Source organism: Solea senegalensis, linkage group LG17 (genome assembly GCF_019176455.1).
Source record: "Solea senegalensis isolate Sse05_10M linkage group LG17, IFAPA_SoseM_1, whole genome shotgun sequence".
Classification (NCBI taxonomy): Eukaryota; Metazoa; Chordata; class Actinopteri; order Pleuronectiformes; family Soleidae; genus Solea; species Solea senegalensis.
In genome coordinates, this window is record NC_058037.1 from 19,610,694 (window position 1) to 19,638,630 (window position 27,937).

Consider the following 27,937-nt stretch of genomic DNA (forward strand, 5'->3'; position numbering starts at 1 on the left):
GAAAGGAGAGGAATGAAGGTTAGTCGCAGCAAGACAGAATATATGAGTGGGAATGAGAGGAACCCAAGTGGAACCATGAGGCTACAGGGAGTGGAGATAAAGAAGGTGGAGGATTTGAAGTATTTAGGGTCAACAGTCCAGAGCAGTGGAGATTGTGGAAAAGAGGTGAAGAAACATGTTCAAGCCGGTTGGAATGGGTGGAGAAAAGTGTCAGGGGTAATGTGTGATAAAAGAGTATCAGCCAGAATGAAAGGAAAGACATACAAGACAGTGGTGAGACCAGCGATGCTGTATGGTCTAGAGACAGTGGCACTGAGGAAAAGACAGGAAGCAGAGCTGGAGGTAGCAGAGATGAAGATGTTGAGGTTCTCTTTGGGAGAACGAAGATGGATAGGATCAGGAATGAGTCAATCAGAGGAACAGCACATGTTAGATGTTTTGGAGATAAGGTCAGAGAAGCCAGAATGAGATGGTTTGGTCATGTACAGAGGAGGGATGGTGAGTATAAAGGATGGTAGAAGGATGCTGGGGTTGGAACTGCGAGGCAGGAGGTCTAGAGGAAGACCAAAGAGAAGGTTTATGGATGTAGTGAAAGAGGACATGAAGTTAGTTGGTGTGAGAGAGGGGGATACAGAGAACAGGGTGAGATGGAGGAGGTTGAATCGCTGTGGCGACCCCTGAAGGGAGCAGCCGAAAGGAAAAGAAGAAGAAGAAGAAGAAGAAGAAGAAGAAGAAGAAGAAGAAGCTGAAGTCACTTTTTTTAATAATATTACTATAAAAATGTACTTAAGTTTAGTAAGTAAAAATGTTTAAAAAGTGAGGAGTTAGGACTGAGACATGTGGTGGTAGGCGCGAGTGGCCTTTCAACTGGAGGGTTGTGGGTTCAATTCCTGGCTCCCATGAGTCTATACATGTCCTTGAGCAAAGACACTTAACATGTTGAAGCATGTGAAGGAGTATAGTCGGACTAAGCGTATACATGAGTAATCGGACTATGTATCACATTATCCAGGTCTGTTAGTCCGACTAAGACGAGCTCAGACTAACGTGTTTTTATGACATTAAGAAAACTAAATTATTGTCTTAGTCCGACTAAAATCAGACCTTTGCAACATGTACATTATCGACGCACATTTTCAGTGGTTTCGTGGAAATCCTCGCCCTTTTGTCGGCGTTTACCTGCGTTACATTACACCACGTATAATAGTTTATTTTCAGGGCCATGACATCAACGCTAATTTTCATTTTAACTTCATTACACTGCCAACATTTCAGCCATGTCTCGCTCTCTCTCGTTCTCTCTCTCCAGTGCAGATATGTACTGGAGAAGGGGGGGAATTAGTTGACATGGTGGGGATGTCTGTGGGGTGGGGGGGTGTTAAGGTCACGCCTCTGGCCTAAAAAGGCAAAGCAGAATACCAGCAGCCACGATCCACTCTAAGAATAACTCCAGGCCTGAGGCTCAGACCTGAGGCTCAGACTTGCAGTGTGGACATAACTGTGCAAAATTAGATTCAGACTTTTTTTTTTATTATTCTTATATTTTGACAATATCAACAATTAAAGAGAGAAATTCTAGTATTTTAAGGTAAAAAAAAAAAACTTTTTAAACGAGTGTGAAACCATTTACCACTTTGCAGTCACGTGATTCCAGGTGGGATAAAGTTACTCGTTCACGCTCGCAGTCCTCCGTCCTTCTTCCCCTTACGACGTCCATTAGTCCCTGTGGTTGATCTAATTCTGTCAGAGCTGGTGGAGAAGGGAGGGGTAGGGGGGTCTGCTCGGATCTGCAACACCAGCCCCAACCAGGCAAAGGGCAAAGACTCTGACCACCTCGGCTCTGTCTGTCTGTCTGTCTCCCCAGCCTCAGCCACTGGGACGGAAGTCGGCCAACTGGACCAGTCCATGCTTACCTGAGCCCGACCGACGTCTGGAACGAGAAAGCAAACATACACACTTCACTGTAGAGAATGTAAAAAAGAACAGGTGTCGATTTTCCAGTGGAGGCCGAAACGTTTCAAGTTTTCATCCCTGCACATCCGCAAATGGATTGGAATTAAAGCCTGGGATTAAATCTGACACTTGAGGACCTTGCTTTCATGGAAACGTAAAAGGATTTACTGTGGTGGGAGCAGCACTTTTATTTTTATGCAACGCAATGACTGAAGCAGTTGAAGGTAAAGTATCTGCACCACGTTGAAGCTGAAGTACATACATATATACACATATATGTATATATATATATATATATATATACATATATGTATATGTATATGTCTGTGTGTGTGTTTTGTACATTGTGTATGTTGTGCCTTCTGGCATTGTAGGGGAATTTCATGATTCTAGGAGTCTATAAATATGCCCGCTATCATGTATCTGCTATTTGTAAAGTAGCTTTAAGCCCCCTGTGACATGTCCAGTGCAGTGTCAGATCAGTCAGCATCAACACATAACCACACAACCACATCAATGCAAACTGATGCAAACCATTTTAGCAGTTTTTTTTTATTGATTATGACACTAAAAGAAAACAGCACTTTACAATGCTAGTACTGTCGCTGTTATTTATGAATGAAACTCAAAAAACAAGTTATTTTCCATATAACAAATGTTGGGTCGCTGGGGGATTTATTAAAAATCAGTCTTGGATATTTCAAAGATTATCCAAAATATCGACGTTGGTGCATTATTAGTTTTTGTGCAGCATCAGATTAAAATTGACTACCTTCTTAAGTCATTAAGGGCAAAAATGCCCTCTTGCATAAACATCCATAAAAACTTTACAGAGGAATATTTAGCTCAAAACTATCAAACATGCAATCATTTTGAGTTTTTTTTTTTACCCTTTATGTTACAGTTTGATTACTTGATGTTGCCGTTATTTATGAATGAAACACAAAAAATAAGTTATTTTCCATTCAACAAATGTGGGTGGCAGGTGGATTATTTAAAAGAAACCTGTCTTGAATATGTCAAAGATTATCCAAAACACCGACTTTGGTGCGTTATTAGTTTTTTGTAGCATCAGATTTTTAGTACCCTCTTAAGTCATTAAGGACAAAAATGTCTTCTTGTAAAAACTTCTATAAGAACTTTACAGATAATATCTCGCTCAAAACTATGAAATAGTCAATCATGTTGAAGATTTAACTGTTTAAATAACAGTTTGATTACTTGATGCCACTGTTATTTATGAATGAAGCACACAAAACAAGTTATTTTCCATATAACAGATGTTGGGTAGCCAGGGGATTTCTTTTTTGTGTAGCATCAAATTTAAAATGTACTACCCTCTTAAGTCAGGAAAAAATGTCCTCTTCCAAAAACTGCTTTAAAATAGTCCAGATTAATATTTATTTTTCTGCCTTTTTGGGTTAAATCAACTGATCAAATTCAGTCCTGATCAAAACTATCAAGTATTGAATAAAAAGGATATTAACCCTTTAAATGCCTGTTTGATGATGCTACTGTTTTTATGAAAACAAACACAAAAAAAAGTTATTTTCCATATAACAAATGTTAGGTGGCTGGGAGATTTTTTTTAATCAGTCGTGGATATGTAACAGATTAGCCAAAATATTGACTTTGATGCATTATTGCTGCTGAGGTTCAAACTTAGCATAACAATGGAGAAGAAACTCCTAACACTTGAGTTGTTCAACATTCCCATTATTCTCCAGTTTCAGTGCATTTGTGAAGGTTAAATAACTTGAGGCACTTTCTAATAGTAGTGATTTTGACATGTCGTTGTACAAAAAGCATTGTATTCTTAAAAACCTAATGATGTGCTATTTTTTCAGCACATTTCTGAACTTTGACCTCTGAAGAGAACTGACTTATGAAAGTGAAAGCACATGAAATCTTGCACACTAAAGATTACGGTGTCACAGAGTTACTTGTTTCTGATCATATTCCTAATTTTTTATACTTTCGAATAACAATGTATATTTATGTCATTATTCCATTTCATTATGTTACACATGTTCCTTCCTTTGTGCTGGATTTCCTCTGGTTAATCTTCTTTAATAAATTTAGAGAGTTTTTCCTGTGATCACATGACAACTGAAAACCTGTCATCCAGAATTCTATGTTTATTTTATACCTCATGACAAGAGTTTCAATTTACAGGATTGTGCTGGAAACTAACAAATGGATAATCATGGTTATCGTCAACAATAACAAAAAAAAGTGTAGACAATAACTTAAATACATGGAAAAGGGATATTAATGTTGTTCCCACTGTTGTTCTCCCTCTGCTTCTATATCATACCATATTTTGGGTTTAAATTATTGGACAGCACTTTGTAACTATGTGTCTTAAAGCTTATTGTAATATGTAATATGTAATTTCAGCTCTAAAGGTCATATTTTGCACACTTCTGTTTTCCTAATTTGGATTATAAATGTCAATGGGATTTTATAACGCTCTCATTTATGAGATAAGAAGGCCATTTTCCTTTGACCTCTGACATCATTTTCTTGCAGGGAGCTGATGGATAGTTTTTTTGTACGATTCTCCGAAAACTCTAGGAATGTTTGAGTGTAAAAATCCCTGTGGATGATGCAGTTTTCTGAAATACTCATGTTACGACAGACACAAAAATCGTGTTTCTTCCTCGTTCTGACGATCACGTCATTAGATATTTGTGTTCAACAATCCGTCGAATAGGTGTACCTAATAAATAATGTATTTATTTATCTTTCTGGCTCCAGCTCTGAATAGATGGCATTATTTTAGTGTCTCACATACTTTGTTATTATAGTGTTTTTGTTATTTTTTGTTATTGCATTGTTGAAAAAACATAGTTATACAATTAAAACTATATTTAGAGAGATTTACCCAACCTTAAACCATGTCATGACAATTGACAGGAGTCACAGGATTCTGCTTTGTCAGGGGTGTGGGGTGTGTGTGTGTGTGTGTGTGTGTGTGTGTGTTCAGAATGCTGCTAAGCTGTTTGAGTGAGCAATAACAGTCACGTACAGTAGTTGCCAGCAGTGAGCTAACGAGAGACAACAGGTGTCTCAGCTCAGAGACACACACACACACACACACACACGGTTACATCAGCAACCACACTGACACACAACTCATATACTACATTCAAATTTTGAACAGGTTCACTATTATTTTATGTTGCATTATTTAAAAAATAAATAAATAAATAATCATATGACTTCAATACAAAATTGATTTTGCAGATAAAGAAATTGGATAAAAGTCTATGTGAGACTGAATCAGTTTGAGGGGTGAGATAAACAAACAAAAAACTGAGGGTTTCTTCAAGGGTCATAATCATGATATTATAATGAAAACATTGATCACCTCATGTCCTGAAAAGATCACAAAGAATGTATTTGCAAAAGGATGAAGCAGGACATTTATTTCCTCCATCGTCTAAGATCATTTCAGACGAAGAGAAAGTTTATTTACACGCAGTGAAAACAGACGGAGAATTATAATATCGCACGGCACAAATTTAAACTGTTTCCTCAAATAAAAATCAACTCAAAGATTGCAGGTTCACAGAGCCTTTATTAATCAGATTACACTAATCACATACTTAGACTGATCTGTGATCTGAATTAATAATTACCATCAAAACCACAAAAACAGCTTCCACAGACATGTTGTTGTAGCTTAAATTCATCCTTAAACATGATGAAAGCTTTTAAATACGTAAAACCAAAAGTTATAAATACGTTATTAATATAGGCAGTAAGTACAAGAGGTATAAGCTCTTGTATCAGTGCAATCTTCCAGAAATGGTATAAAATAAAATAAAGAATAGAATAAATGATGTCCATCTTTTTATGAATACAGACCAATTGACTTTAAAGGTTTCATGAACATAGACACGTGATATTTGTATAGATATGATGTGAAAAATGACCCAAGATATGGAGATTTTGAAATAATCACTGCCTTAAAGGGAACACACGCTATATGGACAATAACACCACTACACCAATGACATACTCAAATACATATACAGTACTTTAATACAGAGTCGGTTTCCCCTTCTGCAGCTAGAACACCTTCCACTCTTCGTGGAAGACTTTCCTTTAAGATTTTGTTGAAGTGTGTCTATGTGATTTTGTGTCCATTCATTCTGTAGAGCTTTGATGAGGTCAGACACTGATGCTGGACGAGAAGTTTCGTGTTCCAGTTCATCCCAAAGGTGGGGTTGAGGTCAAACTCAAAGTCAAACCATGTCTTTATAGTGCACGGGGGCAAAACTCGGGGGGTCTTCCTCAAATTGTTGGAAACATAGCATTGTCCAAATTGTCTCGGTATGCTGAAAAGTTAAGATTGTCCTTCATTGGAGATAAGGGGTCTAGAACACCTGCATTCAATACTTAATGTGTGTTTTGTCCATGTACTGCATCTCCTGGTTTAAGAATCTCCAAATCTTAAAAAACGGACACTCTGTATCTGACCCTTCTGTCTCTCGTATTTCACTCCTCAGCGCGGTCGATGACCATCACAACCATGGTCATTGACAGCAAGAACGGAGACTCCGGGGCGTCGTCTTTGCAGTCGTCCAAGAAAACCTTCACTGACAACCTGTCCTCCACGTTCAGTTCCCCTCTGGCCTGGATCTTAGTCCTCGCTCTCGTCATTACGTGGTCGTGTGTTTTCGTCATCATGTTCGATCTCATGGACTACAAAACTATTTCAGGTACGGACATGATGATGTTTGTTGTCCATTCTCTTCTTTCTTTGTCTGGATTTTCACATAATCCTTTTGTTTTTTAGGTCTCTGTGTCACACGTCAAACTGTCCTGCGTGAAAAACCACTAATTTGACTTGGTTCCATTTCTCAACAAGCACTGCTCATAAATGTCATTCTTTTCATCTGCATTCACCTCCAACAGATTCCGTTTGGCAGACACAAACAGGCACTAGCTCGTCAAATCATGTCCATGTGTTAAGCTAAAACACTATGCTAGCTAAACACTTGCTATCACATCTCTACCATGAAACCCAATTCAACCAACAGGAAATAGCCGAATTTTAGCACATACGTTGGAACAGAATGAGTTTATGGTCTGGATCAGGTAGCTACAGCAAGATAAGCCCCTCTTGCTACATAGTTAGCCATGATACTTTAGTGCACTATGCTAGCCTCGGATGCTACGTGTTTACGTACAAAGTGAATACACAAATGCAAGGAATCGCACTGACACGATGACCAATCAGCAAATTCACGGGCACCCAGAGAGCAAGTTGCCATCCAACAATGCGTCTGATATTAGCCGTGGTTGATGGTGAAAACTAAAGAAATGGCCGTTACTTCTGTCTTCTCTTACAACCCAAAAAATGGCAACTTCCTGAAATGCACAAAGTGATTCTGCGCCGTGGAAACTAACATTTGGTGGAAACGCAGCATGATAGCGCCTTTAGCATCAAGCATCACCCATTACTGAGTGTGAACGCGACACGTACAAGTGGGTCGACTGCACGTTAACAACTTCATCCTCATGCATTCATTCACCACTCCTTTTCTTCCTCCTCCTCTTGCTTTCACTCCACCCTCATTTTCTGCTCACAGCAACTTTTGTGTGTTTCTCATCCAACCAGGTCGCCCTCCTCCGCTCGTCAGGAAGGTTTTAAAGGATTCAGGGCGTAGAGGTATTAACGCTGCAGATCAGAGGCTTCTTCTACAACTGCTCATAAAAAATATACTAACAGCCTAAAATCTGCTGCTTGTATTAGCTAACACAGTTAGAAACACCATCATAGAAATGTAGCAGGATGCTAAGACTGTTTGGACAGGTACATGATATTTAGACTGTCATGTTTATCATCACTGCTCACTGCATATTTGTGTCTGACAACTTTTTGATCCTAGACCAACAGAAAAAGTGGATCTTTTGGATCGTTTGGGTTTCAGTTGAGCTTGAAACAAAGATAAATCAAGCTCTTCTGAAATCGCAAACGTTTAAATGTTTGTTTGTTTGTTCTTTTTTTTAAAAAAAATGCATTTTCCAGCTCTCGTGTTTCCATGTTTTTTTAAAAAAAAATTCCCAATGCTTATTTTGCTATCTGTTTAGACCTGGTTGTAGTTGGGGCATGAGAAAAAATTTAAGTTCTCACACTTTGTGACGTTTTAAGAGAACAGTACGGTGCTATAAACGATAAACAAGAAGAAAAAAAGCAGTAAAGCAACAGTATTGATGCAAACTGCTGTAAAATGCCAAAAAGAACAAAAACAAGTCGTGTTTTTGGATGCCGGTTTGCAATGGGAACACTGGACCTCCTTCATCTTGAAGTTTTTAACTAATAACAACAATTTGGGTTCAAATTTGACTCTTGATGAATGAGGGTCAGTGTGATTTAAAAAAAAAAAAATGCTATTTGTTCAGCAACATGCTAAACAAAGGCCGTCTGCAAAGGTTGAACTGTACGGTGGGTTTAAGTTTTGGACTTTAACCAATTCCTGATATATTGATTGCAGGCCCACCTCAGTTTTGAACCTTTAGATAAAAAGTCCTGGGACATTTCCTCACTGCAGATTCACTTCTCTGTCTGCACTGAGGAGATGTAAGAGAGTAAGAGGTGAGACGCTCTTACTGACACTCTATTTGTTTGGGTTTGGTGAAAAAGAAGAAGGAAAAGTCCAAACTGACTGTATTTACATCCCTTCTCCACCAGGAGGCCTCAGCAAGTTTGGCTCGGACCCCGTGACAGCAGTGAACGATGTCGTGGAGGAGTCGACCAATGTGATCAGCTCCATGTTGAAATTTACTGCCAACCTTTTTGCTCCGGCAGACGATGAAGGTAAAGTTTTAAAACACATTTCAAACTGTCTTTAAAACCCTTTAACACCGAACGTATCGCAGAGCACTTTGCATTACCCAAATTAAGGGGTAATAGGTGTTAAAGGGTTACATAGATTTTTGACCATTGGGCCGTCATTCCAAAATATAAAGCGGATTCTTGTTGGATTCTGATCAGCGTACGTGGGTAAGCAAGACGTGTTAATTTCATCCTTGTCTTTCTCATTTTTTGGCACAGATTCTAATTCCTGCTTAATTTCTGGCAGTTAGCTTAGCTGTTAGCCAGGAAGTCATGTCATCATTTGGCTTGGAGGGACAAAAACAACAACTGAGACGAACGACCACTTAGCCGTTTCACAAATCCTGCTAGTTTTATTGTGAAAGAGGCTTTAGGGACTTCTGCGCTAACCCCGCTCCCTTTCCCCGTCACTTTAGGGAACTACAGTGGCCTGCTCATACCAGAAAGGATGTCGTATTCTTCTTTTACGTAATAATCTCTCACTCGTGCTCTGTCTGTTTTGTCCACTCAGGCTCCTGTAGAAACACAACGGCACAAAATGGCTGCCTCTGTAAAGCATAGTATAAATCACTAGGTTGTTCTAATGCTCTGAAAATTGAAACTTTTTAAAAAATTCTACTTGGGTAGAATAATAAACATATGCCAATAAATGCTCAACATTACACTGGACCTTGAAATGAAATTCTTTCTCACTCCCGTTTGTTTTTCCTACAGGAAATCTGTACGCGGTGAGAAAAAAAGGTTTGTTCCTTTGTTTCTTTAAATAAAACGGCAAAATGAAAATGAAAGAAATGAACTGCCTGCTGCTTTTTGTTATACGTTATCGTCCCTGCTGTGCTTCATTATATATGTGCTCTTCTTCACATGTTGTCTGCCAAACAGGAAGTGGTAAAGTTGGACGATACGTAGGAACGCACAATAATTATATTTAACTCGACTTGACTTAACTTGACTCCTTTGATGCAATGAGTTAATTGTGGTTTTAAACTTCCTAATGGATAGAAAATGACAAACACTTAAATATTCATAGCAATTGTATGTATTTTTTTTTTATAATTCACTGTCTGTTTGTGAAGTTCATTAAACTTTATATTGATATATTTGGTTATTTCTCAAGATTGTAGTTCTCTATAACTATATTGAACATAGTTTTCATCACATATAGTTTCAAATCTAATGATTTTATATATATATATATATATATATATATATATATATGTATATATATACATATATATACATACAGGTATAAATAAAAATGATATATACCTGCTATTATAGACAAACACAACAAATAAGACAGATCTTAAAGAAATGACTTTAATGAAATAACTAAAGCACAATTTTATTAAACGCGATAAACTGTTGGTGAGTTCATTTAGTAAAGCGTCATTAATGAAAATGAAATAATCTTTATTTATACTGCAATTTTCTCATCAATGCATAAATCGCTTAATGGTGCAAAAACGAAAAAATTAATAAAACAAACAAATTCAAATCAATCAGAGGAGTAAAATTGAAAATTATAATCTGATCAAATCTGAATAAGCTTTCTGATAAAGGTTTGTTTTTAAACAAGACTTTAAAGACGGCACGGACTCAGGATGATTAAAATATATCAATAAATGCATCCTGCCTTTTTCCACTTTGTTTTGTTAAAAGCTGACGTTGATGTTTGTGGCTCAGAGTCACATGTGGATCTACAGTTTATATAAAACAACGAGGCCGAAATAATAGAATAAACTGACTTTATGTATAAAACCATCTCAAAGATTCAAGTTGGTTGGAGGAGGAGGAGGAGGAGGAGGAAGTGGAGGTGAAGATTGAGAAAGGAAAAGGTACTCGGCCGTCATTTGTTTTTCTCTTTTTCTGATAGCGTGTAGATTAATTTAGACTCACGAGTCTGTTCCTCTTCCCTGTAACAGCAGATTAACAAAGACAACAAAAAGACTTTTATTGTGAAGGGTCTGTTTCTCGTTACCTGTCTGTGCCAAATGCTGCCACTAATTCAAATAATCTGCCTTGTGTGAATCGTAGCATGCTTCATTCACTTTAAGTATTTTTGTTTTGTTGAAGTGCTGATTTTTGGGTTTTAACTTTTCTTTTTTCTTTTTTTTGCCACATTCCAGGAGAATTTCTCCCGTCTCGAAGTAAAGGTGAGTAAGTTTTCATTTTCCTACAGTTTCCCACATGTTTGCGGTCAAATCCTACGTAGCATTTTTAAAAAGAGGGCTCTCGATCAAGTATAAATAGATATATGACTTAAAATCATCACATTCTGTATAAAAAAAGGGGGAGGGGGGGGGCCTAAAAGAAAGTTGATATCTTTAATTTGTGTCGGTGTAGGATGAACTTCCATGATGACAAACTATCGTGACCCAAATCAACCAAGAGATGTTTAAATTGTAAATCAGTACATTTTATCTACGTTATTTTAAACATATTTTCACTAAAAAATTGGGAAAAAAAATCCTGTGGCACACCTGTGGGACCCCGAAACCAGTCTTTGAGAACCCTCTGCTCAGATAAAACTAAATACTGATAGCTTGTCGTCTGTTCTTCAATTCTTTTGTTGTCTTTGTTTTTAGTGATTTTCTGTCTATGAGATTATATTTTCTGCGTGGATTATAATCCTGTGTAATAACATTAATAATAATACTGTTGTTTATTTCACAGTTATAGGGATGCAAACAAAGACCAAACCACCAGTGGTTGAAGCTGAGGAGGAGGAAGAGGAGGGAGACGAAGAGGAGGCCGCTGAGGAGGAGGAGGAGTATGCAGAAGAGGAGGAAGAACTAGAGGAGGAAGAGGAGTATGAGGAGGAGGAAGAGGAGGAGTATGATGAGTATGAGGATGAGGAGTACGAGGACGAGTATGAGGACGAATATGATGACGAGTATGGGGAGGAGGAAGAGGAGGAGGAATATGAGGAGGAGGCTGGTGTTCAAGAGGATGAGGAAGAAGAGGGAGAGGAGGAGGAGGCAGATGAAGATGAAGAAGAGGCTGAGGAAGAGGAGGAAGTAGAAGAGGATGAGGGTGAAGATGAAGAAGTTTCTCCTGAACCCAGTTCCACCTCCGAGGACGAAGACTCCGAGTCGGACGCACCCGTCGATGAAGACCTAACTCTCCCAGACGAAGACGATGAAAAAGACGACGTCTTCATCGACTCCTCAGACGTCAGCGACTCTGCACTCCTCTCCAGTGATGATGAGGAGGAAGAGGAGGGCGATGATGAGGAGGATGATGAAGATGACAGACTGGCTGAAGGTGTCACTGACAGTGAAGATGAAGATGAAGATGAAGATGAAGAGCTGGAGCTGGAGCTGGAGCTTCCTCCTGTAGCTGCGGTCAGTGAAGATGAGGACCATGATGATGAAGATCATAAACCTGCAGAAGATGTTGATGACGACCATGAAGATGACCTTGAGGAAGAGGTCAAACTTCCTGAGGACGATGATGATGATGATGATGATGATGATGATGATCTGGAACGATCAGATGAAGAAATCTCTGTTGCCTCGTCTGAGCATTTTGCAGACGATGAAGATGATGATGACGATGAAGGAGAAGACAGCGACCTTGACAAAGACGTCCACGTTGACCTTGATGAAGAAGAAGATGAAGATGATGATGAGGATAAAACTAAGGATGAAGATGATAAAGAGGAGGAAGATGACGTCGCTCTCTTTGAGAGTACAGACAGTGGAGTCCTGGGTGATGATGATGATGATGACGATGACGATTATGACGATACTCTGAAAACAGATGAAGAATCGATCGACAGTGACGACACGACCTTTGACACAACTGAGGATGATGAAGATGAAGACATTGTCTCCAGCTCACCTGAGTTCGTCTTAGATCAAAAAGACAAAGTCGAGTTACAAGACACTGGAAAAGATGAAGATGATGATGACGATGAAGTCACATCAGAGTCCTTAGCTGCTGAGGATGATGAAGATGAAGATGATGACGAAGATGAAGATGTCTTGCTGGCAGGTACAGTGCAGCGTCTTTGATGGCTCTCATTTTCAGTGAGATTACAGTTTAAATCAATATTAAATCAACATTGATAACATAACAAGACCATAATAATCTTTGGAAAAGTGTAACTAAATAAGTTCATTCATTTCTAAGCATGTGTGTTGATGTAAATGTGAAGAGAACAGAAATAAATGTCAATAATGTGATGTAATTATTAAGTTATTCATGTTCTGTGTGTTTGCAGCCACCACTGCACCAGCATTTCCTGTCCAGGAGGGGGCAGTGAAGACTGAGGTGGATGAGGAGGAAGAGGAGGAGAAGATCAGTGAGGCTGATGATGATGATGAAGAGAAGAGCAAAGAGGAAGAAACTGGTCAGTTATATTAAACTATAAATGTGTATAAATGTATATACACTAATATTGTTTGATAAACATGTTTATATAGTATATTATTCTACACTACTGTATATTATACAACTATATACTTTACTATAAAACTGCTTGTATACTGTAACAGTGTTTGTATACTATACTACACGTAACTGTACTTTACTCCACTATATTATACTGTACTGTACTATACTACTATACTACTTAACTTTACTATACTATAACAGTATGTCAAAGTCATTTCCTGTCTCTCACCCTCAGTGATCAGACCAGCTGCTGCTGCTGAGGATGAGGATGAGGACGAAGACGAAGATGAAAAGCCGATGACTACGACACGGAAATCTGTGGACGAAGCAGAAGATAAGAAAGAGGAGTTTGACGAAGACTACGATGAGGACGAGAAGGCGACAGTGGACGTGATTAAGCCTCTGCCTGAACCTGAGGAGGAGGAGGAGGCTGTGAAGAGCGAACCTACAGGTCCGAGGAGACGATGAAGGACGATCAGAGTTTTTATTTGTATTTACGTTCACGTTCACTGCAGCTGAAACTCTCTCACTGTCCTTTCAGTTTGTCCCTGTTTGCATTCGTCCAAAATCAAAGAGTCTGTGCCCAAAACTGTGGAGAAAAAAGGTTTGTTAGGCTCGGACGTCACTTCTTCATATTCACTCGCTCATTCACGACATATTCATATATCTGGGTCCCTCTAGTGGAGACCAGCGTGATCTGCAGAAAGAATCTACAGCCAATATTTATCTAAGTCTCACGTCACAAATATTCAGTCAAATAAAATCCTGTGATCGTTCAAATCTGCTGCTAGTGTTTGAATTTAAACTTCAGGCTCGTATAATGAATGCAGTGGTGTTGGTGCTGCCACCTGTGGAGCATGACTGGAATTACATGACTGTAAAAAAAAAAAAACACTTTTGTGTTTGCAGAAGCTCCCAAGAAGGTTTCAGACATGAGGAGGAAAAAAGGTGATGAAAAATAATTCAGATCATTACAATGTTTAAAAAGCTTAAAAATATATAAATAAATACCGGATTTGAAGTAAAACATTTTTAACTTTTTAAAAAAAATTAACTGAATTTTTGTCTCTAGTTGTCAGATATTGTGACTTTAATGTACATGTAATGAGTTCTTGGATGATCTGTTAAGTATCAACTTTATTTCTTTTTTTATTTTAGGCCGAGAAGTCGTGAAGATTGATGAGAAACCAAAAAAGAAAGGTACAACTCATCTTTTAACCACTTTTATTTTGGAAAAAAATATTTTGTATAACACTTAATAACAAATCAATCATTTGTTTTTGTGCAGCTCTTCCCAGAATCGCCAGTTTGGAACCTAAAGTCAGGAGGATCAGAAAATTCCCCGTTTTTCTCAAAGGTACGCAGAAAAAAAAATCCACGACATCAGATATCACAACATTTCTGTGAAACCACCCGAAAATGTACATTACTTAAATATTTACTTCTCTAAAAAAGTCACGTGTGGTTTGACTTTGTCACAAACAACACAAAAAATAAAAATTCTGGTCTCTTTTAAAAACATCGTAACATCATCTGCGTACAAACACACAATGTGAAATGAGTGAAATTTGTGTTCTTAATGTCAAATTGAATTATTTCATTCTGTTGATTTATTGAACGTAAGGAAAGTTAATATACAATATTTTCATATTAAAACAAATATATAATAGCAACTGAGTTTTAACTGTAACACGATAAACTCCGGGGGTGACGTTAATCCGAGTTCCGAGTTCCGATGTAAATATATATCAACAAATCGATATTTTGGCCTACCCGTGTTCAAGAGTTTATAACGTGAGATATATAATCAGGACTCATTTTGAACCTTTTTTAACTCAACTTTCTACATTTTTACAATAAAAAGCCAGGAGAGAGGACAAGACTAAGCAGAAGACCAAGACCAGGACCAAGACCAAGACTCCCAAACCAGGTCACTGATGCCCGTCGTGTTCAAACTCACTCTGTGATATACAGTTTATACTGTATATAATTTTAAAATACATATAAATATAGCCATGTGTTTACATTTGTCTGTTTATATTCACAGAGAAAGTGATCAAAAAAGAAGAAGAAGTCACAGAATCTGGACAAGAAGGTAAAAAATGATGGATCATTTTTATTCTTAATAATTCTACTAAAAATATCAGTACTATTTTGATAAAAGATCGGATAATAACACCGGACATGGATGAACTGTATGTTTTGGTTTATGCAAAAACTGATTTTTAAGGGAAAAAACAAAAATAATCTTGGTGAGATAAATTTGCATTAGAAAAATAATAACAATTTTTGTCTTATATAATAAGACATGAGAAATATCATATTAATAAGACGTATTAATACTAACTAACATTAAGCTTTAATTACCACTGATGAGATAAAACATGAAATCCCAACTGAGGAACAAAATGCTTCTGTTTTCTAATTTATGACAAATTTACTAATTTTTGTTTTGCTTTTAGAAAGAAACTGTGTTTTATTTTAAACTTCTTTTTTGTGCTGATTATTATTCTGAGAGTTAAGGTTTAAAGTCTTAAAGTCACATTAAGCTAAAATTCCTTTCATGACAGAACTTCTTTGTTTTTGATGAGTACAATTTTCTTTTTGAACTTTATTTTTTGCTAGTTTAACAGTGCAATACTGTTTCAAAGTAGTCAGATTTACATTTATTATTAGAATTTTAGAATTGCCAAGCATTGACAAATTAGTTTTTCCTTCAAACAGGAACATTTAAATCAATTCAAGAATTTTTGGTGTATTTTTACAGGTGTTGTTTTTACAGTGTACATCTTATTGGATTAAATTTAGCGTCTGAAGCCTTTTTTATGATTAAAAAAAGTTCATATTAACTTATTTTTCTCTTTCATTCCAGTGGGTCCATGCAAACCTGCACCGGTTTACTGTCCGTCTCCACCTGGGTGGTATGGTGAGTGTCATTGTTTTAACGTTTCAGAACTCTGAAACTCATCATCTTAATCTTAATCTTAATCAGTTGATCAATCTTTCTCAATCTCTTCTATTTCACTTTCAAATGTCAATGCGTGTAAATGTCAAATTCATCTTTTTGTTATGTTGCAGTTCATCACATTGTCACAGATAACCCGTACCCTCCTCCCACCGCTGCAGGTATTTATGCTGTCACACGCTGATGAACCTAATCTCTAATCTAATAAACCTAATCTGTATATTATTTTCTATAATCTCTGTAGATAAAATCCTAATTCTGCTTTTTTCAGCTCCGTCTGCTCCTGTTCTGACCGTCCACCCCGGAGCTCCGCCCCTGCAGCCGCTCCACTTTCAACCGTATCCACTGCACTTGATGCCACCCATGATGCAGATGCAACCAGGACCAGAACCAGCTCAGCCGTTGATGCAGATGCATCTGGAACCAGAACCAGCTCAGCCTGTGAGGCAGACTCAGCCAGAACCAGAACCAGCTCTGCCAGTGGTGCAGACTCAACCAGAGCCAGTCCAGCCCATGGTGACAGAAGCACCAGAACCAGAATCTCCAGCTGAGCCACAGGTCCAGACTCCAGTGGCTGAACCTGAAACTGCAGCTCCATCGATTCAGGGTGAGAGATGAAAAATTTACAAATAAAGAATTTTAAGTCAAAAGTAACTGATATTTTTTGAAAATGCAAGTACACATTTGTTGAATATTTGGATATTTGGACTATACATAAATGTTGAATAGAAATGTTTATAAAATAATCTCTAAAACACAATTTCATAATTTCTCTAAATTCTTTTTACGACAGAATCAGTAGCTGCAGAAGTAAAAGCACAGGCTGTGGCCGCCTCCATCAAGAAAGGTATAATATCTATATAATCTCTATATAATCATTTAAATTTAAGTATACACATAAATATGATTGAAACTAAAAAATATGAAAACTATAATAAATGCTATTTTTGACAATTTACAGCAGTTGAGAAGAAAACAAAAGCTGCGGAATCAGAGAAAGGTACAGTCACTTACTCATGTGTTCATCACTTTATTTTGATATGAATGTGTTCATTTGTATGGAAACATTAACTCTACCCTCACTCACTCACTCACTCACTCACTCAGAGGCAGCAGCAGCCAAACAGAAGGCAAAGAAAGGTGACGCATGTTTATTTTAAATTTAAATCATTAGTTATGGTAAATTACGTCGTTTCAGCTGAATTTAATTCAGTTTATGTGAAAACATTTGCAGACGTTTTTGTTTCTAAAGACAAAAGCAAAGCAAAGAAAGGTAAATAAATCATCAAATTATTGTCCAGTGAGGAATATATATATGTACAGTATATATGTATTTACTTGTGTATTTTATTGTGACAGGGCCAAGTGCAAAAGCGGAGAAAATCGAACTTCCTGTTGTGGTTAAAAAAGGTAAAGAATATTTAACGTGTTAAAGCTGCACTAAAGCTGATATTTGACTCATTATTTTATTTAAATTTTTGTTTTTTTGCAGAAAAAGAAAAAACTAAAACTGCAGCGTTAAAGAAAGGTAATGAATATGATCATGTGCATATTTTTTTTACAACTGTCCAAAATGTACAGAATTTATGGGGGAAATGAGTAAAAGGAGAAATAAAAGTTATTATAATATATTATTTAATATTATGTATTGGGGATGTACTTCATAAAGATTGCACTATACAAAGATTTTAATCATTATTTTATTTTTTACATATTTTTTTCAGATAAAGTTGTGAAAGAGAAAACTGCTGTGGCGTCAAAGAAAGGTCATTAACTTTTAATAGTTTGATGTAAAGTTTCACTATATATGTTGAAATGTATATTTATATTTTTGAAATTGTCCAAAATGACAGAAATGTTGGGAGAATAAAATATAGAGTTACCTTTATTTATCATTATTATTATCATAATTATTGTTGTTATTATTATTATTATTATTAGTAGTATACATTATTTAATATAATATATTTGGCTGTAGATAACTTGTATAAAATGTCTTTTTGATTATTTGGCTAAAAAACAACATTTTTATAATTATTTTATAAAGTTGTAATATTTTAATCATTATTTTACTTTTTTTTCCAGATAAAGTTGTAAAAGACAAAACTGCTGTGTTAAAGAAAGGTAATTCATATTTCATATTTAATACATTTTGGTGTTGAATATAGAGGAGCATACGCATATTTTTGTAATTGTACAAAATTTTAAAAAGGGAAATAAAGGTAATTTATGTTTTCCTTTAACCTCACAGTTGTATATATTGGGTATATGTTTACTATGAGATTTACTTTTTTTGAGGTGATTTTTTTTCTAAAGTAAGTAAACAATATCATAAAAATAATTTGTTTTTTGCAGATAAAGTTGTAAAAGAGAAAACTAAACCTGCTGTGGCTTCAAAGAAAGGTCATTAATTATACATATATAAGAAAAATCTTAATTATAAAATAGTAGCTATGATGAAAACGCTTGTGTTTGTTTTTAGAGTCGGCCGCCACTCAACAGAAGAGGAAGTCGACAGGTAATTAAAAACACTGGCGCTTATTATGAGTTTTCATAAATTCACTTGTCAGACTTTGATGATTTTTGAACTCTTTTCATAAGTTTCGTCCGTCCGGAGCAAAACAAAGACGTCTGCTGTCAAGAAAGGTAAAAAATATGATACTTATTTAGAAACGAGTAAACAGTGACTCGTGACTCTGCTCACACTGCCGTTTATTTGCAGACTCAGAGCCACGTCCACAGCCGCTCAGACTCAGACCGAGAATCCACGACGACGCCTCGAGCAGAGGAAACGTTACGACTGCGGTCAAACACCTGAAACCTGCAAGGTCTTCACCTGAACCAGGTGAACCAGGTGACATTTAAAAAACAAAACCTCTCACGTTTCTCTGTGGAGCAAAGCAAAAACTCTTTAAAAATGTATTTATTTTTTGGATTTTCAGCCAAGTCGAGATCAGAAACCGTAGCAGAGAAGAAACGTGAGTTTACTTTTTTAATATTTGCTTGTATTTTTTCTGTCATCATCCTTTCTGTTGTCCTCCATAATCAAAATATTTATATTTATAACCGGACAATAGTTCCTAATTTGAATTTTGAATCAGGCCTCCTCTGTATATGTACACTGTAAAACATAATATGTTAATTTGACTTAAATAATTCATATTTACTGTACCATATGAAACCAATATTACTGGATTTTTACTCAATTTTGTGAAAAAGGTCAGAATTCTGAGAGTAAAATTATTAATCGGAATTCTGCGAAAAAAGTTAGAATTCTGGGATTAAAGTCATAAAGTTGGAATTCTGAGATTAAAGTCATAAAGTCAGAATTCTGAGAAAAAGGTCATAACAATCGGAATTCTGGGAAAAGGTCATAAAGTCGGAATTCTGGGGGAAAAGTCATAAAGTCGGAATTCTGAGAAAAAAGTCATAAAGTTGGAATTCTGAAGAAAAAATCAAAGTCGGAATTCTGAGAAAAAAGGTCATAAAGTCGGGATTCTGACTTTAATCTCAGAGAGACCAAATACTTTTACCAACGTTAAAAATAAAGTTAAAGTGGACTTATTTTCTTTAAAACACAAAGTTTTAAGACACAAATCTATTATTTATACACAGTTAAGTTTTTATAGAATTCTCCTGCCATCGTTCAGACTAAACTGCAAATATTGTCACACATTATGGGATTAAATGTCTTATTTTTATGCTTGATAAAGTTCAGATTAAGGATGCGGAGATGCAGAATAATGTTGCATGAATATTCAAACGTACAGCACAGTTATTATATGAGACAGTGACGACACCGTCTCTCTCTCTGCTGCAGGCAAAAGTGAGAAGACGAGCGACGCTGAAAAGAAATCTGTCAAAGAGGCTCAAGGTATGAATGAATGAATGAATGAATCCTGTTAAAGAGTCGCCGTTCACAGCTGACGCTCATCATCAAAGTTCTCACAATTAAACCAGCACCAGCAGAGAGTGAATATGAGAACATGAATGTTATTCATCCACAGTTCAAACAAGAGTCAAACACATTTATAATAACAATAATGACTCACTACTCAAGTTATTGTGTCAGAAGTCGGATTTTCTGAGTTTGTAGTTGGAAGTTTTAACTGGAACGCACCCTTTAAATCAAATTTTCATTTCGGAAAAATGGAAACTAATAAAACAAAAAAGCATGAATTCTGAGATTAAAGTCATAAAGTTGGAATTCTGGGATTTAAGTCATAAAGTCAGAATTCTAAGATTAAAGTCATAAAGTCGGAATTCTAATATTAAAGTCATAATTCTAGAGATTAAAGCCAGAATTCTGAGATTAAAGTCATAGTCGGATTTCTGATATTAAAGTCAGAAAGTCTGAAACTTCTGAATGAATTCTGCATGAATTCATTTTTTTTTCTTAATTTCAAAACATGATATAATCATTATTTTGACTGATATAAAAATGTTGCGGGTTAAATTCCTGGCTCCACTGAACCACATGTTGCTCCTGGCGGCAGCTTGTGAATGGGTGAATGGATGTGAATTAATGAAGTGGAAAATTGTAAAGGAGCTTTCATAAATAAATAAAAAACTATTTAACAACTCTTCTTTTTCTGATTTAATTTGGTCATAACAAAGACGGTTGTGTTGAAAATAAAAAGTAAAAAGTAAAGTACAGATACTTGGATTTTGTACAGAAGCACAAAAGAAAAGGATTTGTACTTCGTACAACACTGCTCATAATAAAATCGCTCCCTAGTTTTGTTATAGCCATTTCTTATTTTGTATATTCATATTTCTCGATTTATAAAATATGATTTAACAACAGTAAAGACATCAAATTCATCTTTAATTCTTGTGTCCATTTGCGTCCTCAGTTACCACGGCACACTTCCTTTTATTCTGTGCTGAATTATTTATTAAGTTTTTGTTGATCTTAACGGACTTAATAACTTATTTTGAAAGGAAGTATGTGTCTAAATCCATGGAAATTAAGGACACTCTACTTTCTCGTTGACGCAGTACGAAAAATCACTCGGTTCATTCTGTAAATTCTTTCACGTTCAGTGAGAAACTTTCAGTGTCTTTGACCCAAAAATCCTGCAGAACTCTAATATCTCTCACATCACTTTCTAAAGCAATGGTTTAATATTTTTCATGAATCACAGAGCAACAGATGAAGAACTCTGACCTTTGTTGATACGGTGAGAAAACACACAGGTGTTTCCTTCTTCTTCTTTTCCTTCTTCTTCATTATCTCGACCACATGTCGTACAGTGTTGACTCCGCTTAGATTCTAATCCAGGGTTTGTCTAAAAATACTGACACATGAAACTCAAACATTCTTCTCCTTCTTCCTCTTCCTGCTCCTCCTCTTCTTCTACTTATTTAACTTCTGCTGTATTAGCTACAACACTGCCACCATGAGATCAGCAGACGATTGAACTGAGGCAGTTTCCTGCTTTATTTCCAGACGTCGACGTCGTCTTAAATCGTGTGCTTGTCGTTCATAGATAAGACTTTGCTTTTTTGGCCTGAGGTATCCGGCTCATTTCCAAACGTCTTTTCACTGGACGACTCAATATGAAGAGATGATTATTAGAGTTAAATGTGAAAAACAATAATATTCAAAAACATGAAGTAAAACCTGTTAAATCATCGTTTTTTAATGTTCTCTTCTTACTGAGTCGTCCCCTTTACTTTGTCCCCTGACCTGCATGTGGACATTCACCCTCATAATCTGTTTCATCACAGCATATCCATGATTCTCTCTTTTGTTTTACTCCTTTCTTTTCTTTGCAGAAGAGTCTCAAAGTGACGACAATGCCACAGAAAAGAAAAAAACAGGTACAAAATGAAACGGGGTTCTGATGTCTTCTAAAGTGTTTTACTAAAAATAGAAAATAATGTGTACTGAGTCCTTTCTCGTGTGAAGGCCACCGTAGTTTCCACAATGTCCTCAGGTCAAAGAGAGCAATGAGCAAACTAATCTCCAGGGTTGTACTTATACTGTACATCTACAGTATGTGGGGCCCAAATACAGGTGGGGGGCCCACTATTGAAACCATGAACAAACCCACTCGAGGCCCATATCGTCAACCAAAATATCACCATAATGGAGCCCACATGGAAGTTTGTTAGTAAATGTTCGACACATAGATGATAGATTTAAAAATGGATGGAGTCCTCCAGTTTCCTTGGTGAAATCACGACCACTCTGATTAAAAAAGTCAAAAAGTCAGAATTCTCAGATTAAAGTCATAAAGTTGGAATTCTGAGAAAAAAAGTCAGAATTCTCAGATTAAAGTCATAAAGTTGGAATTCTGAGAAAAAAGTCAGAATTCTCAGATTAAAGTCATAAAGTTGGAATTCTGAGAAAAAGTCAGAATTCTCAGATTAAAGTCATAAAGTTGGAATTCTGAGAAAAGTCAGAATTCTCAGATTAAAGTCATAAAGTTGGAATTCTGAGAAAAAAGTCAGAATTCTAAGATTAAAGTCATAAAGTTGGAATTCTGAGAAAAAAGTCAGAATTCTGAGATTAAAGTCAGAAAGTCAGAATTCAACGAAAAACTCACTTGCTCATCACTCACTCATCGGAAATGTTATCGCTGAAGTTAAAGTTTTCTCCCCGTTAACAATAATTAAAGGAGCTAGTTTATATTTTATCGAACGCTGTAAGAGTCACATTTATATATCTGACATTCTATCCTCACAGGCCAGAGATTCTTCCAGTGCGTCTACGTCCCGGGCAAAAACGCACAGTACCCGCTGCGACCTTTCACCCCGGCGATGTCCCCCGCCATGATGTCCCCCGCGCTCAGGTCCATGTTGGAGCAGCAGAGGGCGACGAGGACGTCGGGCCAATAAAAAAACCAAACCACCTCAAATAAATACAAGTACACCTGATGGTAGTGCTCTCCCAGTCCAGCAGGGGGAGGCGTTTGAATCTGTGGCGTCCTCCCGACACCTTCGGTGGACGACCTCACACAGACGGACAGATAAACAAGGGACATTTTATTGTCTGTTTTAATTTATATGTGTATTTATTTTATTTCTCCTTGTGGTCGAGCTCCTGGAGTTTCCTGGCGATGATTTTCACTCGCTGTGTTTTTGTCGCCACACGTTTGTCTCTTAGATTCACACACAGAAGCATTTTTTAAGCCCTCAATATAATATTTAACACGATGTACATACTGCAAATGTTAGTAATTGAGGTTTAGATAAAAATCCATGTATTTTTGTTCATTTAAGTGAAAGCGTGTTGCATTTGAATGACAACACTAAGTCACAAATTCAAATTTTCAGTTGCAACTTTTAAAATTTTAAATAATAAATTTAACATATCGTGTTTTCGCTCCTTTGCTGCTTCTGCGATCGTTTGGAATCCCGGGAGCTCCCACAACGTTTGACCCCAGCAGACTTGTCTGTCTCTGAACACAGACGTGTCACTGCATCTTAGATCTCGGTGTGAAGCAGCTGACCAAGAAGAAAATGTAGTTTTCCAGAATCAGAATTGGCTTTAATGACCGAGGACGTGTTTATATAGACTTCCCAGATATTTTTTTAACCAGAAAATAATAATAAATTTGTTTAAATTCTATTTAAAAACATTTCAATGTCAGTTGTAAACATAGTCCAGGTTTAATATACGAGAATTATTCTGTTCATTAAACTTAAAATAAAAGACAACATTTACAGTTCCATTGGTTTAACATGGTCTAAATTATACAATTATTGAAGAGAAAGTGTCATTTAACACAAAAGTGTATTTTTTCCGTGGTGCGTTCAGAGACAGGGATTCTGTGTGGGACAACTCTGATGTGAGACCAAGTCATGAGACACTGTGATGTCCGCTACAGTGGGTGAACGTCTGTTAGTGTCGTGCTAATCAGCAGCTAATTTATTTTAACCCGATATAAGTTAAAAGTTGTGTAAGTAAAAAAAATGGTGCTTTTCCTACAAAACAACTGCAAAACATTACCAGCAATTTTACTACTATTGTCTTATTTAAATTTATAAATAATTTAAAAATCTGAGAGGAAAAATAATCATTTTCACACCTGCGATAAAAAACCCACATTAAAGCTGGGCTCTGAAGCGCTTTTCATTTAGTTTTTTTGTTGGCTTTGTTGATGTCGTATCATTGGCATAGAGTGATTGGCTGGCTTACCTGTCTGTCATTAAGTGACCCCGCCTACCTGAGCACACCTTACCTTGAAGTCTTCACAGTTAGCCTTAGCGGCGAACAAGCAGTGACAGCCAAGAAGTTAGCACATTATCGTGTTAGCGAGTCACGGAAGAAAATGGGTGAGGCCACAGACATTGATTTTTAAATGTATTATAGGCGGGGCTTTGATGAGGTGAGAAGAGGGGATGGTACAGTTTAGCTCGCTATTGCTAACTTTCCCCCCACAATTACTGACTGTAGCTTTAACTCTTACACTCAGTTCACCATTTTTAAGCATTTGAGCGTAAACAATAAGGAGTCGTTCATATGTGGAGTTTAAAAATGTGTGAAATAAGAAGACCGAGGCATTTGTTGGGTTTTGTACAATTCTAGCAAGACTCTACTAGGACGATAGTACCTAGTACCTAGATAGTACCTGGTACCTGGAACAATCGTTTTAAATCAACTGATTCTAATGATTCAGTGACACCAAAAACGACTGATTTACAAGTCATTAGTTTGTCTGTTCGTATTGTGTATAAAACTATGCCACGAGAGTTTCACGCAATCGTTGCTATGATGACTCCGCCCACATTGAGGAGGTTCTACGAAGTAATAGAAAACGACGTGACTGATATCAAACTTAGTAGATTTCGAGTAGAGCTAGTACTGTATAATGGAAAAGTGCCATAAGCAACCCCCTTGAAAAAGGGCTTGTCTTTCCGATAAATAACAATTTTAACCAAAACCTGGGAGCTGCTGAAACAACTGAAGTTGCTGCAGCTTCACAGACAGACACAGTGAATGACCACATTGACCTGTGTGTGCGTGTGAAAAACAGGACAAACTTACCACGTTAGGTTAACTCATGTCCTTCACCAGAGACTCAGGAGCAAAACGTTTAAAGTTTCTTTCAAAGTGGCTCTACGTAATGCAGTAGCTACGTTCATAGAAGTTGAAATAATTTAATCTTGAAGTAATAAGGAAACAGGTGCACCTTAAACTTGCGTCTAACATCGACGCTTTCAGGTCATTTCACCTGTTAACGGCAGCTTTAACAATACCAATATTGTTGCTATACCAGTAAACACAACAACAATTTGTATGAGGTGCCGTTTTTTGTAAAGTGGCTCATGCTGAAAATGACACATTTAGCTTCAAATAGTGTTTTTAAAAAGTTTTTTTTTTTTTAAATGTTATCACATTTACAGCAATATTTGTTAACTTAGACATAGACATATTAAATAGTTGAATCTAAATGTTAAATGTTAAATATTCTGGGTGAAAGTGGGTGAAATATTTGTGGAAATTCCCATTGCCAGTCACAGGAAGTACCAAAATAAAAGCTTGAGTTTCAAATTATGAATTAAACCCAACTTATTGGATGAAATGAACATTAGTGTTTAGGACTTATGACCTGTACGTCTGTGCCGTTGTGGATCATCAGTGACGGCACTTTTTAAAAACACTGTTTAAAGCCACTTTATAAAAGTCACCTCATAAATTGCTTTATTATCTTTACAGTCAGGAAAGTCTTAAGGTGTGTTCACTAAAGTTAAAAACGGAAACAGTACAGTTTCAGTCACAACTCACCGTCTGCTTCACGTTTGTTCTGACCGCGCTGTGAAAATCATCGGTGCAAATCTGAACCTGAAGTGAAGCAATGAAGGGTTTCGCTGAAAAAAATGTATATATCTCAGCGCCAGAGTCGTTCATGCTGTTAACGTCGACCGCGGGGCTCCGATAGTTCAAGTGCCAGCATATAACCCTGAGGTTTGATGTACGCTCTGAGTTTATAAGTTAACAAGCATGAAATGAGGTCGGGCCCTGAACTCGGCAGCGTCGGCTCTGCAGGCCTGAGGAGAAAAAAAACAAAGTGTGAATATAAAATGTGACATTTTGCAGAAACAACCTGCTGAGTTTAAGTGCTTGTCGGAGCGACGCGCTTTAAAAGTGCCTCTGAAATTGTGGCGTTTTAAGTTGGGTTTTTTTTAGCTCGCAGACAAACTGTTTATATATTTATTTATTTTTATGACTCATATTCCAGCAGCAGCTGCAGCTGAGGCTACATGAGCGACAGTAAAAGATGACAATGATTAAACCACACGGTTGCAGAAGTGAGCTGTAATTATGGTTTAATGTATTTTAACGTTAACGAATAAAAGCTGCTTTTCATTAGCTAAAAACAAAATTAACTATGTGGGAAATTAGCTAAAAAACAGCAAAACCCCTGCACTACATGGTATTTTGTGCACACGAACATCGTAGCCACATGTCAACAGTTACAAATGAAACGCCCCATGAACTCGGAGATTCCAAGTTCCGACTACAAATGGAACGCAGCAAAAACAACAGTGTTGTGTAAGAGAAAGGATGTGCAATCTATTTTTTCTGACTTTGTGATTTCAGGGCGACGAACAACACGTAAATAAAGTTTATGTCGCGTTCGTGAACTCTGGACGAACGTCAGATACGTCTGTTTTTAACATTTAAAATGATTCTCTGTAAATGGTTGTAAAGACCTGCAGATTCACTCAACGTGACATTTTCTGACATCACATGGTCAGATTTTTTTACCAGAACTATGAATCCTGGGATTGAACACATGATGTTACAGTTTGATGTCGCTTCAGCAGAATAACATATTTTTTTGCATGTCGTCTTCATTTGAACACACTCCCTAGTGTAAATACACGTGAACAGGCAGTCGTTCAGACACTGTTTAAAGACTGTAGATAATAGTTTATTTATTCTCTTCACATTTAAAATAGATAAACGTAAATCACTTAACAGAAAAAAGTGTCATTTTTTGTTTTAAAAGGACATTTCTCTCTGTGTGTTTGTGTGTTGTTGTTTTAACGCAAAAGTGTCAGTTATTTCAACTTCATAATTCATAAAGAAACAGTGTAATCCAGTGTTTCCCAGACTCTGTAATAATGTAATAATAATAATAATAATAATAATATAATTTATATATATAATAATAATTAGTTACAACTTCATTAAATTAGAGTAATTTTTTTTTTTTTTTAAAGCATACATTTGTACTAAATGGTTAGCAAAATTCAAAAATTCAAGGAACACAAAAACTCTTGCGACCCATCTGTGGGTCCCCGACCCAGGCTTTGGGAACCACTGGTGTAGTCTACCTGTTGCATGTATAATAAAGCAGATATTATGTGATCATGTGATCACATGACATACGTGACATTTGATTGGTCGTTGTCTGCTGTGCCGATGTTGAATCGCTAGTTTTTTGTTTGTTTTTTTCTGTTGAGTCATAATTTGAATAAATATTTGCAGATAATTGTGACGTTGTTAATGTGCGTTCCTATTTATTTATCTTTAATGGACAAAATAAAAATAATATCATTAACGACAAAAATGTTTTACAATGACAAAACAATGCTAGAGCCGAAAAAATAATAAATTTAATACAATAACACATTTAAAAAAGAATTGCAGTTTCCCAACCACAATATTACAAAAGTTTAATATTGAAGTAAATATTTGCTTTAAATGTTGTTAAAATGTGCATTCTGGAAACAAACTTATAATTTTTGCTATTACTATTTACTAATATTACTTTTACTACTAAAATACTACTACAATCTGAAATTGT

At 36.5% G+C, this 27,937-nt stretch overlaps 1 protein-coding gene across 5 annotated transcripts; it reads left to right on the forward strand.

Annotated features, from left to right (window-relative positions):
• Window positions 1-1,789: 1,789 nt before the first annotated feature.
• On the forward strand, window positions 1,790-27,614 carry LOC122783869 (triadin-like). 5 transcript variants are annotated; one of them, XM_044048793.1, is made up of 35 exons: window positions 1,790-2,177; window positions 6,120-6,182; window positions 6,471-6,683; window positions 7,586-7,636; window positions 8,660-8,785; window positions 9,518-9,544; window positions 10,933-10,959; window positions 11,480-12,802; window positions 13,032-13,160; window positions 13,440-13,655; window positions 13,746-13,808; window positions 14,114-14,152; window positions 14,363-14,404; window positions 14,493-14,561; window positions 15,069-15,134; window positions 15,252-15,299; window positions 16,077-16,130; window positions 16,283-16,330; window positions 16,441-16,776; window positions 16,963-17,016; window positions 17,131-17,169; window positions 17,277-17,309; window positions 17,404-17,442; window positions 17,529-17,579; window positions 17,662-17,697; window positions 17,894-17,935; window positions 18,255-18,293; window positions 18,525-18,572; window positions 18,652-18,687; window positions 18,771-18,815; window positions 18,892-19,023; window positions 19,112-19,147; window positions 19,990-20,043; window positions 21,951-21,995; window positions 22,864-27,614. In XM_044048793.1, exons 2-35 carry the CDS (start codon window positions 6,143-6,145, stop codon window positions 23,013-23,015), a joined length of 3,798 nt encoding a protein of 1,265 aa, XP_043904728.1. In that variant the 5' UTR covers window positions 1,790-2,177; window positions 6,120-6,142; the 3' UTR covers window positions 23,016-27,614. The 5 variants fall into 5 exon arrangements, with proteins under 5 accessions (XP_043904728.1, XP_043904730.1, XP_043904732.1 ...); XM_044048795.1 differs by having other exon boundaries at window positions 18,892-19,014; XM_044048797.1 differs by lacking the exon at window positions 7,586-7,636.
• The last annotated feature ends 323 nt before the right edge of the window (window positions 27,615-27,937 follow it).

What these genes read in the sequence shown, in the direction of transcription:
- LOC122783869 (XM_044048793.1), top strand. Translation starts at nt 6,143, where the DNA reads ATGCTGGACGAGAAGTTTCGTGTTCCAGTTCATCCCAAAG. An exon ending in ATTCCCCGTTTTTCTCAAAG is followed by an intron (nt 14,562 to 15,068) that starts GTACGCAGAAAA and finishes TACAATAAAAAG; the next exon opens with CCAGGAGAGAGGACAAGACT. An exon ending in AACTGCTGTGTTAAAGAAAG is followed by an intron (nt 18,294 to 18,524) that starts GTAATTCATATT and finishes TGTTTTTTGCAG; the next exon opens with ATAAAGTTGTAAAAGAGAAA.